This window comes from Amblyomma maculatum, chromosome 2 (genome assembly GCF_055883805.1).
Source record: "Amblyomma maculatum isolate TAMU_Amacu chromosome 2, ASM5588380v1, whole genome shotgun sequence".
NCBI classification, from domain to species: Eukaryota; Metazoa; Arthropoda; class Arachnida; order Ixodida; family Ixodidae; genus Amblyomma; species Amblyomma maculatum.
Window position 1 is genome coordinate 137413661 of NC_139345.1, and position 16169 is coordinate 137429829.

The window sequence follows — 16169 nt, forward strand, 5'->3', positions numbered from 1 at the left end:
GCGTTCTACGTCTCTCAAGTTTCCAGCTCGAGGACCGTTCGGCCAGCTTTCTTTCTGACTGAGCCTGCCATGGCGTTATCGCATGATTGGGCCAGGGGCGTTCTATCGGTCGTAAACACCGCGTGATCGGTGCTCATCGCAACATTTGACTCTGATCTCACGTGGGAAGGTGGCAGTTGCTATCTTCGGTTGTTATCTTTATCTGTGCGGACTTCGTGGCTGCCAGTTTGCGCGTGTCAGGAACAGACTAGACAGTTTCGAGAGGTGATGGAGGGAAAGAGGGTACCGACGAAAGACAGATTTGGAAATCAAGCCACCTGGGAAGACCAGATAAAATGGGAAGCAAACAGGTGAATCCTTCTGCCCTTTGGAAAACACATTTCGTATTCATGCGATTCAACTGCATGCGAGCATGCGTCGACCTTTTTTCTGTCATATACCGATCCCACCAGTATGAGTAACGGGGTTTAGCTGCCTGCTGATAACTGCTCCTCTTCGATTCTCGTCACCTGCATTGAATTTTTGCTATCGCATGTATCTAGTCTTTTTTTTTCCTCTCTCTTCCCTGGTACCTGCGAACGTCAACTTTCGGAAACGTTCAAGGATGCCAGCATGCTCTCTCTCTCTCTGGAGCTGCATTGCGCGGGCGAAGGGCCAAGACAACCATACGCTGCCAGAATGTAATGATTTGCAGAATTTTTTGCAAACACGTATAGCAAATTCTGGTACTTGTGTATTCTAGGGAGAATGTTTCTGGAAATGTTCACTTCTTATAAATAGCGCATGCGCAAAATAGGATGATTTTGATATCCGTAAAGGTTCTAGCTGTTTGAAGAGCTTGAAAAAAAAAATACTGCAACATCTTTTACTGGAGAACTTCTTGTCTCCGCCGTTTTTTCATGACCTCGGTTAGCTCAATCCACTTTAGGGATTAGAATGAGCTAGTTTGTGTCGGCTCGTCCATTCTTAGTGGGAACAATCAAACAGGTAGTCGCTTTTCTGGAAGCGCCTTGGCGCCCAATTGCACTGAAGTTGCACATTGAACTGAAGTGGCACACCACCACCTCTAAGTCCCTCAGTGCCCCTTTGCTTTGAAGTGCGGCCGCGTCTGACGCAATGGTGCATTCCAGAAAGCCGGCACCACGTGCTTGCGTGTTCGGACTAAGAGTGGAAAACCCTATACCATGGAGGTATACATAGGGAACATTTTGAAGGTAAAGCGAAAAGCGAGTACCAAGAGTAGAAGGACACAACACGAGCGCTTTTTCACAACTAAACGTTTTATTGAAAAACACAGAATAAATACCCATCTTACGAAACAAAACACAAGAAAACAAAAGTGATAGCATCATTGTTTTGTTGTGTTTTGTTTCGTGACATGGGTGTTATTATGTGTTTTTCAATAAAAAGTTTAGTTGTGAAAAAGCGCTCGTGTTGTGTCATTCTACACTTGGTACTCGTTTTTCGCGCTACCTTCAAAATGAACTATATTCAACGCGCCCAACGTTCAGCCTTACTAAATAGGGAAGCGTGGGAAAACCATACTAAATATCGGCTTACAAAGTAATAAGTCGAGCAGTGAACTCTAATGTCAATGATAAAGTTACACTGAGAATTTCTATCCCGAGATCATCAGAGCCCATATGCCGAAAATCAGTTGTGCGTCGGCGTCGTTTGAAGGCTTGCACCGTAGCAAAATGACTAGCATCCTCGAGCAACGCTGTTATGAACTATGGCAGTTTATTTCGACCGCCATATCGTAAAGTACGAGCATGCTTGTGGCGGATGGTAGCGGGCAGGCAGTGAAGACTTTGTGATAATTGATGGTATTTGGCACTTTGAAACAAGCACCGGATCCTTAGCCCCGTCTCCGTTTGAAGGCTTGGAGCATGAAAAATTCTCTGATTGCCACTGGCAGGGGATGTGGCGGGGCAGTGATTTCCCGGAGGTGCACTGGTCTCACTGAAGCCGTCGAATCTTTTCAGGGGTCCATCCATGTGTCAGAAGCGGTGGAAAGTGTGTACCAGAGCTACGTTTGTAATAAAAAAACAGAAACCACGAAAAAAATTAAAAGGCTCTAGTAAATGATTCACAAACGACCATAGATGTTTTTTTCATTTAGTTTCTTATATGACGACATAATCATGTAGCATTCCTTAGAGTTTTAACACTATCAGGGGGCGTAATCAGCATTAACTTTATAGCAGGGGGCGTAATCCCCATCAACTTTATAGACAGCATGTGAACTTATTTTATATACGGCAGAAAACCCTGCTTGGTAATCGGTTAGGAAGTGCAAGGGTCTGCCTATTGGGCATTTTGCAGTCCTACCAGTTCATAAATACTAAATCAGCAAGTTTACGCATGAAATGCCACATCTGCAGGTTTAATATAAGCAATCGCTGGCATAATATTATGCTTTTGGAACATGCAGTAATATATTTCAAAATGTCACATTGAAAGTGGACACAATATGTAACGTGTATCCAGCACAAAATATTCGCAATTAATATGAAGATCACGCAAGGAATCTGGTGCCTGGTTATAGTACTGGGAATGCGCTCAGAATGAAACACGGCTATTGGCTTTAAGCGGATAGCAGGTGATTAAAAAAAAAGACAGCACACTAGCGATGAGTCAGAAGCCAATGACACGATGTTAATGAAATAAGTAAATGTTTGTCCGTGTCGAGGTAAGCCCTTGTGATTTTGTTGGATAACGTTTCTCGATAGCTGTTGTATAGCCTTTGATAGAGTTTGACTTGTCGCGTCCTGACTTGACTTTTCAGGCCACGTAATGTAGTTGTCAAGTTTCCTTGCAGAATATTATAATGCATATTTAATGGATACATAATCAAGTATGAAGAACTTTTGAGAACATGTGACCAGATATCAAGAGAATTTGCAAAAAAGAATGTTTTCAGAGGCTGTAACGTGGAACATTCGCGCTAAAAGCACATCTTGATCTGGAAGATGAATTCAAGTTTAAAGGCTAGGTTGAAACGTTTCAAGTAGATTGATATACAGCAAATGTCTTTGTCTGTTTAAATTGAAATAAGCATTTCCTGCTTGCGAAAAATAACAGGGTTTCGGCAAGAAGATGTATTCCTTACTTTTTAGAACCTCTATGAATGCTACAAGGATCGCCTGGAATAGATGAATGTGAACATTATCTCCAAATCAAGACAGCTTCTGACCGATGGGACAGAATGCTGGTTTGAAGGCGTAAAATATTCGCCAATATGATATTTCGGGACATTCACTTTGGCTCCATGTTTCACTATTCTGACTGTTTGCACTTGTCCTTTCCGAGAAGTAATATGCACCTTAAAGAGTTAGCGCCATTAAATCCGAAGACAGGAGAGAAAAACGACAGAATTGCTCATCCGGTTTAAACGCTATAGCATAAAAGGACTCGCGAAAATACGCTGGAGGTTCCGGCGTGGTGAGCGACAGATCACGTGCATTGCACTGGCAGGTGGTACTTTTTAGCTGGTAGGGTCCGACACTGATTCTACGGAGGTTTGTGTGACTTAATATTTATCTCTCGTTTTTTGGTTTTGCTAGGTTGAAACTAATTTATATATATTTTCATTTTGATATACACGTGCCATTGTGCAGACGTCGCTCTTCCTATCTTTTTCAAGTAGGCCGACGTTTGCACACAGCACATTTTTCAAACTCAAGCAAAACCATGTCCTGGCCGCTATCAGTACTGGTCATTTTGTTGCTATCAGGGCTAATAAGGTACCCGTTCGCACAATAAATATCAGATGTGCACGCGACAAACGAAAACGAAGAAAAAGAGCTTAACAAAAAGCTCTATGTTGCATTTACTGGGGTAAGGTGCTGATAAAGGGATTGACAGCAATAGCCCCAACGCCACGACTTCTGTTTACGTCGCACCCAGTTGCTTTCCTTTTGCCAGAGCACGCGTGGTGACAATGACCGGAAATCTGGTAAACTCCTGATTGCAACTGTTCAGTCGATATGAAAGCGAAGCTTATTTTTTGTGGTGTTGGCACGTGGGGCTTTCCTCTGTTGTGCAAGCAACATGCGCCACCGCCATTCGGCCAGTTGCTAACTGTTTCTCAAGACGATGACCTCTCCATGGAAATCGCCCTTTCTGCCTACTGCCACTTGCTCTGAATACTATATTATATATGATGTTAGAAAAGAGTAGAACCAAGCTAAAATTTAAGGCTGCAGAAAGGAGGACCAGCAAACATGATTGGGGATGTTCATGCAGACATGAGTAGAAAATGCCAACCGAAATTAGCGCAAACCTCTGAAGAGTGAAGGCTTGAACAGTATGAGATACAACGAGGTTTGGCCATTTGTCTGTTACTAACTTTACAATTACGTCTTGTGAGCTGTCTTAGTGTCTAACCAGTTTTCGTTTTGGAGTACATCGAAATGAGATTTTAAAACTAGCTCGAGAAAATAAAAAAATATTAAGATGTTGTTTATGCCTCTCATTCTGCCTATGACTCTAATCGGCGTAATGCTTCACAGTGCTTGGCGTCTATATCATGCTTCAGATCAGACGAACAGCCAGCATATTTGTGCGCTCCGATGGGGTACTTGATATTAAGGATTGATATGACATCACAGTCCATTGGTTCAATTGTCCAGGAAATTAGCATGAGCTGGATAGGCAACAAACAAGCGAGCATGCGGATATGTTGATGCACGCACTGAGATAAAAGAACAAAGGCTTTAAGGGTACATTGTTCGACAATACAAAAACGTGGGATGATCCGATAAGGTAGATTATTACTTTCCAAAGCCCCCGCAATCTTCTTTTCGTGCTATCGCTTACAAAAGACACAAGTAAACAACTCATCTTGTAGTATTTTCTTTTGCTCGCTAACTTTTACAACGGATATATGAGGAAGGGAAGGAAAGAAAAGTGCCCGCGCATGCCTTGCTATATATGAGTGTTCTCAGAAGCGGGTATCCGTTCTGGCTGGTATCTGTGCTTTAAAAAGAGCGCAGTTTGCTGAATAGGTGAGCCATTCCCTTTTGTGCATTGCGAGATGTAGAATGTTTATTACCGGGATATATTTTCTTTCAGTGTTTTTCTTGTTTGTCTACATGACACTAGTGACTCATCATAGGCCCTGTGATACCCCTTACAGCGATGTTTTCGTATCGGATCGATAAGTGTAAAGCGAAAAGGTGCATTGGCTTCCTTTGAATAGTGACATTGGTTCCTTCTATAACTCGCTTTCCTGAGCAAGAGAAAAATGCATTTTGATTATGGGCTCATAAAAGAGTGTTGGATGGTGTCTGGGCAAATGAGGTGTCTGATTTGCTGTAACAAAAACAATATTCAAAGCAGAAGCGTTTGTCATAGGCAGGCATGCAGCTGTCCTTCAGGTGCATCATAAAACGAGCCAATGGTCGAAACTACGCCTTTAGGCTTCGAATCCTTGGGCTCTCTTAAGTGGCACGTTTTATTCTATTTAGTAATGGGTATACAACCAAAAGCCAAATGGACTAGGCCCAGTGGTGCCTTGTGTATTTTACTTTTCTTTTTATTACCAATGCAAACTGCGCTGTTCTTTACATGTAATTGTTTAAATCACGCCTTTATAGGCCTGCAAAAATCACATTGTGGTAAGTTCAGTACCTGTAAATAGATAAAGGTGAACTCCACTTTTGCGAGTTAGGTCACATTCGAATAGGCAAAATTGAACGCATCAGATTACTAAGAATAAACAAACAAGTGCAGATCAGAAGTAAATAATAAACAACGCAAGGAGTGGAAAAAGGGAGAGCAGAGATGTAGTGATATCTCATTGAAAAAGCCAGCTTTGGAAACATTCCGAAACGGCGCCTAGGGACAGCATAAGCTGCGACTTAGCTTCGAGTACTGCACTGACTCGACATACGAATTTGTTCTGCTGTAGTTCTGCGCCATGTAGAGTTCAATAACTGGAATGCAAAATTCAAAGCGCAGTTCGCTAAGCTGGAAATATGGAAGCGCAAATAATTGGAAAGTGGAAATACGAAACTATTTGACAAAAGCACCTCCATATACGTCCTTTTTTTGCTATTACTTGTCGCTCAGATTCTCAAATTTCACTTGTGGAAACGCGACATGACTAAAAAAAAGCTTTGAGTGGAATAATATGGTGTTTTATGCTCTTCATGCCGGCATTTGTTCATTCACTTTGGCTTGTTGCTCTGGTCCGAGGTTAATTTTGAGAAAAACTCTTACCTTGAAATGCTTGTCGCCTGCTTATTTTGCCACAGTCAGTAGAAGAAAGCCACTTGGCATGACCATACCGATATTTTGTTTACATATCTTTCTCTTTTTGCACCAGAAAATGAAGAAGGTCATCCTTTTATTATGCATTGCTGGCTTCATTGTCCTATCAGGTGAGTGATGCACAAAGAAGGACTAAGTTATCAATAATTAGGCAGTTAACATAAATACTTTGTTACCAGGTTGCTGGCTTGACACATTACACAGTGTGAGATCTTCAATTATTAAATTCCGTAATAATGAAGAAAATAGTATATGCAGTCTGCAAACGCTGAGCAAGGTCTTTACTTCTGTAATAGTGTCTGCGAATCCTTCGCAGATGTTTGCACTCAAGCTCTGCTTTAACACTGGAGAAAAATACTTGAAAAAGAAAGTGATGCGACGCCTAAAATTACAGAAAATTTGCAGCGAACTGCCACTGGGTAAATGTAAGAAACATCTGTCACTGTTGTCTTCTAAGGCGGCATCACGTGTACTGGCGCTTTTAGTAATCTTCTAGGCGTTCAAAAAGGTAGTAAAATATTGCCGTTTTCCGAATTAAATATATATATATATATATATATATATATATATATATATATATATATATATATATATATATATATATATATATATATATATATATATATATATATATATATATATATATATTGTTCCTTTTTGTGTCACCGTGAAAAGTGGTTCTACGAAAAATGATTAGGGGATGGAGAGAATTTTACCTGCTATGTACCGGTAGTAAAGAATTATCCTTTTGTGTTTGCCTAAAGTAAAGAATTCCAGTGTGATTGTAGAGCACGGCAGTCAATACCTTCATCTAAAATATTGCGGGTCTGTATTCGGTGCATATCAAGAAAATGTTGCAAGAATAACAATACAAACAAATGAAAATTACAATACAAAAAATTTTTTAATCTAGTTTTCAGCTCTAATGAAGCTACATCCATTCAGAACGTTCCGAGGAAATTTCATACCATTAACATTTATTGCTATTGACCTTCAGCAAATCTTCGAATATTCCACTCGACCTCGAATATAATGTCAGAACAGCCGATGCTCGAGGAGCAATTATTACAGTGCAAGAAAGGTTGTTAGATGTCAACAGAAATACTTTCTCACTATTGTGTTCGTATTATGCTTTAGTATTAATTAACAAATCGTTATTTCGCATAAATGTTATTTAGTAACAGATGATATTACATTAAGCCTTTGAATGTCCTATCGGATAAAACAAAAAACATAATATTTGTTCAGCCGTAGAGTGCCAAAGGTACTGTGAAATATTGATGCTTCGGACTGACTGGCTGTTGTGCCGACTTGTCTTAAAGTGGCTACGCAAGAAGACCGTCTTGCGGATAACTCAGTGGAACTGACCGACGAAAACCTGGAAGATGACCTCACCATCAATGAACTCGAAGTGCTTTGCCGTCTTGAGGAGATAGATGACACTGAAGAATCGGATGAAGAGGTAAGTACGAAAACCCCTAAAGTAAACAAAAAGTAAAGGTGGGTCGCAGTTATAGAAGTGGAAGTACAGGCTTAGTGTTCAGCGTCACGCCAGTAGGAGTTTTCGATCAACTGCCACGTTCACGTTTCTGCTAGAGCAGATGCCGAAACTTATTACATGAAACTTTTAACATAGCTCTAAATGCTGTAACACCCAGAGCGACAAACATTATTAGCCTTCGGTGGTCGATTTGATCGTTGCTATGCTGCCAGTATTATGCATCGGAGAGCCCTGCAAGGTTTGCCCCAATAGCTCAGGAAGCATACGAAGCAGCTTACTTCTGAGAGATTTCCGAATCCTTTCCGTATGTGAGAAGAGACACCTGAAGATTCGAAGAAAATAACAGTAAATATTAATCGCCCAGAAATTTGTTGTACCGCACAATTTACTAAAGCCCGTATCAGTTCATGTATCGCAAACGCTTAATTTGCCAGCGCCCAGAATTGGCGATATAATTTTCTGTCTCCATGTGCTGGTTACCAAATAGAGCTTGCACAAGAGAGCCTGATAACAACAATTTCCCAATAGCAATGACACTCCAGTCAGAATGGTTTGTAGTCACGTTGAGCAAGCTGTGTGAATACAAATGCGTACATAGCGTTGCCCTTTTTTATTTTTTTTTCTAAATCGTTGGCTCTAGTTTTCAGAGAAAAAAGGATGTTTGATGAAAAAAACTCGTGTACTGTTGTAGAGCCTATTAAGTTGTTCGAAGCCGGCGACACCTTCTAGCACTTATCTCAGATTGGCTGCATCCAGAAAACTAAATTATAATTATTGCTAGTTAGCAGCCCGTCGATTCCTGAAGTTTTTATGGATTTCAGAAAAAAATATCAAAGGGGCTTATGTATAGTAGATATTTTATCTAGTTTAAGGGGTCGGATTTAGTTTTTCTCAAATTCCTTGATAAATGTACCATTAAGTGGTTGAAGACGCTCTTTCCGATAATCGTAGAGCAGTGCAAGAGGTAATTCCCAATAGTTTCGAAATGCGCATCGAAGGCTTCAATTACCTGACTCAAAAACTTAGACACGGAGCTGTTGCATTACACAGTCTCAATTACAAAAATTTTTATATCAGGACCGTGTTGTTTTTCTCGTTGCACTTAAGACGAGCAATACAGCTTTAAACAATATTTTGATGCCAACTTTTACAGCTGGCTAATACTTTTGATTTTGTAACATTTTATTTGCAGTATATAAATAGAAGAAAATGTTTTTCTTTGAACGAAGAACTTATGACGCTGTAAGTCCCCATTAAAGGCATTATTTTTATAGAACATTTATTTTTTGATGCCTTCTGTCGCTGGAGGCGTAGCGTGAAAAATAAGGAACTCTTGGCTTTTTCACTAAGGTTCTTTCCAAGGAACCACTTGACACATTTTACTAAGGCAGAGAAATCGCCAAGTTCATAGTATTACTCTTCAGGTAGAATAAATTCAAAGCTGTATTTCCAATTGCATACCTATATATTGCTTATCTAATCCTCTGAATGTATATCAGCATAATTTCCATTCATTTTCAACCCAGTCTGGATCACACTTCCGATTTACTTTGAAAAAAAAAATAGCTTGCGCACAAATTATTTACAGAACAGCAATTTGAAGAAGGCGGCAGATTATTACTCTCTTATAAAAGGTTATCTAAATATGAGAGCTTTGGGTTGAAATGCGCAAACCAATGCGAAGCAACAATGTATTTTCGTATCAGTCGGAAGCGAAGTTAACCTGCACATTGCATTTTGTCAGGATTATGTGTAAGTGTTAAAGATGTAAGTTAAAAACAAAAGAAAATAAGTGTGCATCTAAGCAAATTTATGATTTAAGCAATCAAGTAGCATTTAGAAGATTGAACAAAATGGGTGAAAGATGGTAACAAGTACTAGAAGATATTAATAAAAAATTTGTTATTTTGCTCCATGAAACAATTATTGAATATCGTGTTGAATGGCAAAAATCCTAAAATAAGATTTTTTTTAAAAGAATCATCATACCTGTCACTATGTCACGCTTAGATAATCCGAAAGGAAGGGACTCCTGAAACAAGTAAAATTAGTTATCAAGGCCGTGACATACCACAAATGGTCATTCGGGTTGAAGAAAGTGTTGAAATAATTGCCGATTGATTGTGAACATTCTTGCGTAAACTAAATCGACAATAGGACCATAGGTACCGCTGACTAGTCTGGTTTTATACACATAAATCATTTTATATCACTTTAGGGTTAAAACAACGTCATGAGTCTTGCGCATGGCTGTTTTGGAATCGACAAAACGTTTAGAATTTGCAGTCTTCAACAAACTTTGGGCGAGATAATATTTTAAATTTTCAGTATTTAAAGTTGATTTTCAGAAATAAATGATGCCATGATAGAGTGCGCGGATTGGAAGTTTGAGGTATGATCTTATTTTTATTCTTGAGGGGAACCTTTTCTCGGCGTCTATTTCTGAATACAATTTCTTGTCTTTTCTGGCTAGTATTTCTCTATGAAGAAAAACTCCTTTCTTTTACGGATATATATGCAGCTAAATACTGCTAGTAAAACTTGAGTACAGCTGACTTGTTATAGCTAAGTGTTTTACAAATAGTTAGCACACATGCAGTAGCAAATACCCCTAGCTGCCACAAGAAAAAATTAAGAGCAAGATGTTAAGACACCTTTTTGGGACACAAAGTAAGTACAAATACTTCCAAAACCTTAGCTGACCAAAAAAAATAAATTCAGCGAAATGAAAAACACGTATAAAAACGCGGGAGTTCAGCACAAAGACGCATTTGCACCGCATTGGCAAAGAGCCATTCATTTTGCTACAGTCACAGTTTGAAAAATGGCGGAAAAGATTGGATGGGAAAACAGGACAGCCGCGACCGAAAACCGTACAAAGCCTCAGGGCTTCTGATCTCGTAGTCTGCATAATGATTGCAGCGGTGACTCTTTCTTATCGATTTTGTATGTTTTAAAATTAAGCGTGGCTGTGTATACGGTCACAATGATGTCAATATTTTTACATGCAGTGCGAGAAGTCCTTTATCCAAGTAAAATATTTTTGAGGGTTTAAGAGCGGAAGGATTTACCTTAGTGGATGAAGCTTGACGTGGTAGCGTATACCCTCCCGGCTTCTACTTGGCGCGCATGCAGAGGCACTAATAAATATTTCACTTTAGAACATCGAAATTGGAAAAAAAAGTATTAGAGTAACCAGCGAAAGTGCTCACTCGCAACGCACATGGCTTCGGGAGATTCTAATACGCTCTGCGACCAACTGTAACTCGCACTTAACAGCGAATGCACTACAGCGCGAATCAAATGTCATGGCTTACATGTCATTTTCAGAAATGGACAGATTGAACATTGATATCTTGGGTATCAGCGAGCTCAAGTGGACCGGAATGGGAGAATTTAACTCCGGCGACCATTATGTCTTTTATTGTGGGCACGAATCCAAGAGAAGGAATGGGGTCGCTCTCATAGTAAACAGAAGAATGGGCAAAGCAGTGCTAGGGTACAACCCCAAAAACGATCGAATGATTTCACTTCGGATCCAAGGTCACCCTTTCAACATAACAGTTATCCAAGTCTATGCACCGACCACTGCTGCTGAAGAAGCTGACGTTGAGAGATTTTATGCGGACCTACAATGCCTTTTAGACCGCACCCCATCATCAGACGTCGTTTTTCTCATAGGAGACTGGAATGCTAAGGACGGGAGGGAAGAAATATCCGGAATTACAGGCAAGTTCGGTCTTGGTGAGCCAAATGAAGCTGGGTAGAGGCTAGTAGAGTTCTGTCAAGATAACAACCTGACCATAGCGAATACTCATTTTCAACAGCACAAGAGGCGCCTGTACACATGGATTTCACCGGACGGTCTGTACAGGAATCAGATCGATTATATTATTTGCCGGCAGAGATGGAGAAGCGCTATACAAGCAGTAAAAGCAAGGCTTGGGGCCGATTGTGGCACCGATCATCAGCTTCTTGTTGCCAAAATTAAGCTTTGATTGAGGAAAACGCAGAAAACTAGAAGGCCTTTCAGGTATGATCTGGATCAGATTCCATTAGAATATGCTGTGGAAGTGAGGAATCGATTTCAAGAATTAGATCTAGAAGACAAAGAGCCCGAAGAGATGTGGTCTGATGTTCGTGATATAATACAAGAAGTTGCTACTAAGGTAGTTCCAAAGCAAAAGAAATGCAAAAAAGCAAACTGGTTATCTGAAGTGGCTTTGCAAATAGCTGAGGAAAGGAGGATGGCAAAAGGTATGGGGGAAAGAGAAAGATACAAGGTTCTCAATGCGGATTTTCAGAAAATAGCAAGGAGAGATAAGAATGCCTTCCTGAACATACAGTGTCAAGAAGTTGAGGACAACAGCCAATTAAGGAACACAAGAGCTCTGTATAAGACAATCAAAGATATCAAAGGAAGCTTCTGTGCTAAGCTGGGCGTGATAAAGGACAAACGAGGCAAGGACCTCACTGAAGCCGCAGAGATAAAGAAGAGATGGCAGGAATACACAGAAGAACTGTACTAGAAGGACCCGAATGTGCAAACCCAACATAAGACGGTTGTGATCACTGATCTCGAGCCGGGCATCCTGAAGAGTGAAGTTGAATGGGCCTTAGCCAGCCTTGCTAAGAACAAAGCTAGCGGAATTGATGGCATCCCAGCTGAGTTGCTTCAAAACCTCAACCATGACGCTGTTAACATACTGCATACAATATGTCAGAAGATTTGGACAACCCTGCAGTGGTCACAGGATTGGAGGAGGTCAGTTTACATCCCCATTCCAGAGAAAGGCAGTGCCAAAGATTGTTCCAACTACCGGACGATCGCGCTTATTTCGCATGCTAGCAAGGTGATGTTAAAAATCTTGCAAGGTAGGCTGCAGCAGTATGTGGATCGGGAGCTTCCGGACGTGCAAGCTGGGTTTCGCAAGGGCAGAGGAACTAGAGACCAAATTGCCAACCTTCGCTGGATCATGGAAAAAGCAAGAGAGTTCCAGAAACCCATTTACTTCTGCTTTATTGATTATGCGAAAGCGTTTGACTGCGTAGATCACAGCAGATTGTGGCAAGCTCTCCAAGAGATGGGAGTTCCAATCCACCTCATCTGTCTCCTCAGGAACCTTTATGAAGGGCAAGAGGCCACAGTCAGAACTGGACATGGTCTTACTGATTGGTTTTCGATTGAGAAAGAGGTGAGGCAAGGCTGCATACTGTCGCCCTGCCTATTTAACCTATATGCAGAGTGCATCATGAGAAAGGCCGGTCTGGACGAGTCTTCAGCTGGAGTGAAGATTGCTGGAAAACGTATCAACAACCTTAGATATGCGGATGATACCACTTTAATGACAGAAAGTGAAGTGGAACTCAAGAGACTTCTGATGTGCGTACAAGAAGAGAGTGAGAAGTTTGGGCTTAAACTGAACATTAAAAAGACGAAGATCATGGCGTCTTGCCCTATCAAGTCCTGGAGCATCAATGGACAAGAAGTGGAAGCTGTGACAGATTTTCTGTTCATGGGCGCCAAGATTACCTCGGAAGGAGACTGCAGCCATGAAATTAGGAGACGCCTGCTTCTGGGAAAGAGAGCAATGGTTAGCATTGACCGCCTAGTAAAGAGCAGAGACATTATTCTGCCAACCAAGATCCGTATAACCCGTGCTATGGTCTTTCCAGTTGTGATGTATGGATGCGAGAGTTGGACTGTGAAAAAGGCTGACCGCCGAAGAATTGACGCGTTTGAATTGTGGTGCTGGCGAAGACTCTTAAGAGTTCCTTGGACTGCCAGAAGATCAAATCAGTCGATATTGTCGACCATAAACCCTGACTGCTCATTGGAGGGTCAAATTCTAAAGTTAAAGCTCAGCTACTTTGGTCATCTGATGAGAAGAGAGGAGTCGCTGGAGAACGATTTGATGTTGGGAAAGGTTGAGGGTCGCCGGAGAAGGGTAGGCAGCGAACGCGATGGTTAGATGGCATTCTCGAGGCATTGCAGATGAAGCTGTGTGATGTTAAGAAGATAGTGAGAGACCGGAAAGCGTGGCGTGACATGGTCCATAGGGTAACGAAGAGTCGGACATGACTGAACGCCTGAACTGAACTGAACACGTCATTTTTGGTAGGAGTTGAATAAAATAAAAAGACGCTAATTCGGGGTACCTTTATCCGATTTGGTTTTCTGTTTAAATTATGAAGTACAACAAAGCAACGCTCTTCGTGTTTTTCTATTTCGGTCTATTCTGATGCCTTTTCCGCCAATTTTTCTATAAGTATGAAACCAACAAAAGCGATTATTGTTTAATCAATAAATGGATAAAAATAGGCGGTATTATCTACTGAGGTCGTCGCACATGTAAAAATGAATACTTGCTTTGAAGATAATCCTTGCAGTTAGGCTGATGCAAAAAAAAAAGAAAAAAGAAAAAAGCACAGATTTTGTTCATTTTGTGTTCACAGACAAGCGAATATTTCTTTGAGAAGATGTTCAAGCGCTTCAAGGGCAGGGGTGGTCGAGGTGGCAACAGCACCGGCAGGGGCCGAGGAAGAGGTCGAGGTCGCGGGCGCGGCTCAGGCCGTTCTGAGGGCGAAGGCGAAGGACGCAGTTCTTCTGGAGGTACGTTTTGTTTTTTTTTTCTTTTATAATCGTGAATGTTGTGGTCAGAGTTATGATGACTAGCCTAGCATTTGCGCTTCAGGAGTAATGTCATGGATAGTCTCAAATGTTTTCAGAGAAAGATTTCATGTTAAATTATAGAACGGTTCAGGAAGAAATTTTCACTTCAAGCTTTTAGGGCGTTCGCTGCTGTTGTGCAGGAAAATCAAACTAAGCCGATACTTTTCACCTTAATTTGGTGCAGAATTAGCAGAACTGTATGACGGTGCTGAAAAATGCGTGTCGGTTCTCAGCTTTCAGCTGCTTGTGGTACCATTTGCTACTGAGGCAATACATGTAGCCCTTTATTGAATACCCTAATTTATATGTTTGATGATTCAGCAGTAAAAGGCAAATAACATCGAATAGTAGAAGGTTGTTGCTGACAGGCCAGAATGTCTCACACCCCGCCAGAGTGGCGCAGTGGTTACGGCGCTCGACTACTGTTCCCAAGGACACGGGATCGAATCCCGGCCTCGGCGGCCGATTTTCGATGGGGGCGAAAAGCAAGGCGCCCGTGGGCTGTGCGATATCAGTGCACGTTAAAGAATCCTAGGTGATCGAAATTTCCTGAGTCCTCCACTACGGCGTCTCTCATAGCCTGAGTTGATTTGGGACGTTAAACCCCACAAACCAAGCCAAACCAAACCAGAATGTCTCACGCAGCAACGCTATGTTGCCGCTCAAAAGATAGTTTAGAAAATATCGATTATGCTACAAAAATTTATTAATTGCCTAAAGGTTACATAGAATATGTTAAACATATCTGAAATCATTTACGCTTGTGCGGTTGCAGTACACAATTAGGGCGCATGTCGACGTTGCTTTTCTTCAGTTTTACTTTTGGGGAAAAATTGTGATTGACAATTTTCCTTTTTTTTTTTCACATCAAAGGGCGTGACGTCTTCAAGAAGTTTTTTGGCAAAAGAGGCGGTGGTGAAAATTCTTCATCCGAAGGCGAAGGTTCAACCAAAAAGAGCGACTTTATGAAGAAGTTTTTCGGAAAGAGGATGGGCTCTGGCAGTGGCGGCTCCTCAAAGGACGATTTCTTGAAGAAGCTCATGGAGAAGAAGACGGGCTCCACTGGTAACAGCTCTTCCCAAGCTAGCGATTTCCTCAAGAAGTACCTCGAGGGCAAAACTGCGTTTTATTCAGGTCAGGACCAGGAATTTGTCGACTACGAGGAGATCCTGAAGAGACTGTGCGCCGAGTTTCACAAGACATGAGGAGAGAAATCGGCGCTGGTTAGCGCTGAGAAAAATGTTGCGTAGCACAAATAAATCATATAATGATGTTTATCCATTGTTATGATGAATTTGTCGCAGAATAGAATTATACCACCAATCAAAGTGGTACAAACTCATTTTGGCCACTTGCTGCTGAACCTTGAACAAGTACTGAATTTTAGCCTGATATTGCCTCCAGAATGTCATCATCGGCAAAGCTAGACTGACTGGTGCAAGCAGTTACAAGAAATGCCACAGAAAAATGCAGCCGAAAAGTCAGAAAAAAGCACAGCGCAGATGTGCCAGACCCCTGAATATTAGTGTCAAGTAGACAACAAAGATGTCGGTGTCACTAAACAAAAATAAAAATGAGGTAATAAATTACGTCTTATGCAACCACCGAAATGGGGCGCCGCACAGGCACAATGAAAAGGTGGAGCTATGAAGCAATTGAACTGCAAAGTGAAAAAAAAAAGAAAAGAGAAAGCTGCTGTAGCGGAAAGTCAACAGAGGA

General features: G+C 41.2%; 1 protein-coding gene across 1 annotated transcript; it reads left to right on the forward strand.

The window, feature by feature from the left end:
* The first annotated feature begins 237 nt into the window (after positions 1 to 237).
* On the forward strand, positions 238 to 15940 carry LOC146200015 (uncharacterized). Its single transcript, XM_084592839.1, has 5 exons — positions 238 to 350; positions 6332 to 6386; positions 7599 to 7738; positions 14234 to 14390; positions 15324 to 15940. Exons 1-5 carry the CDS (start codon positions 336 to 338, stop codon positions 15653 to 15655), a joined length of 699 nt encoding a protein of 232 aa, XP_084448965.1. The 5' UTR covers positions 238 to 335; the 3' UTR covers positions 15656 to 15940.
* Positions 15941 to 16169: the final 229 nt, after the last annotated feature.

What these genes read in the sequence shown, in the direction of transcription:
- LOC146200015 (XM_084592839.1), top strand. An exon ending in TGGCTTCATTGTCCTATCAG is followed by an intron (nt 6,387 to 7,598) that starts GTGAGTGATGCA and finishes CTTGTCTTAAAG; the next exon opens with TGGCTACGCAAGAAGACCGT. An exon ending in CTGAAGAATCGGATGAAGAG is followed by an intron (nt 7,739 to 14,233) that starts GTAAGTACGAAA and finishes TTGTGTTCACAG; the next exon opens with ACAAGCGAATATTTCTTTGA.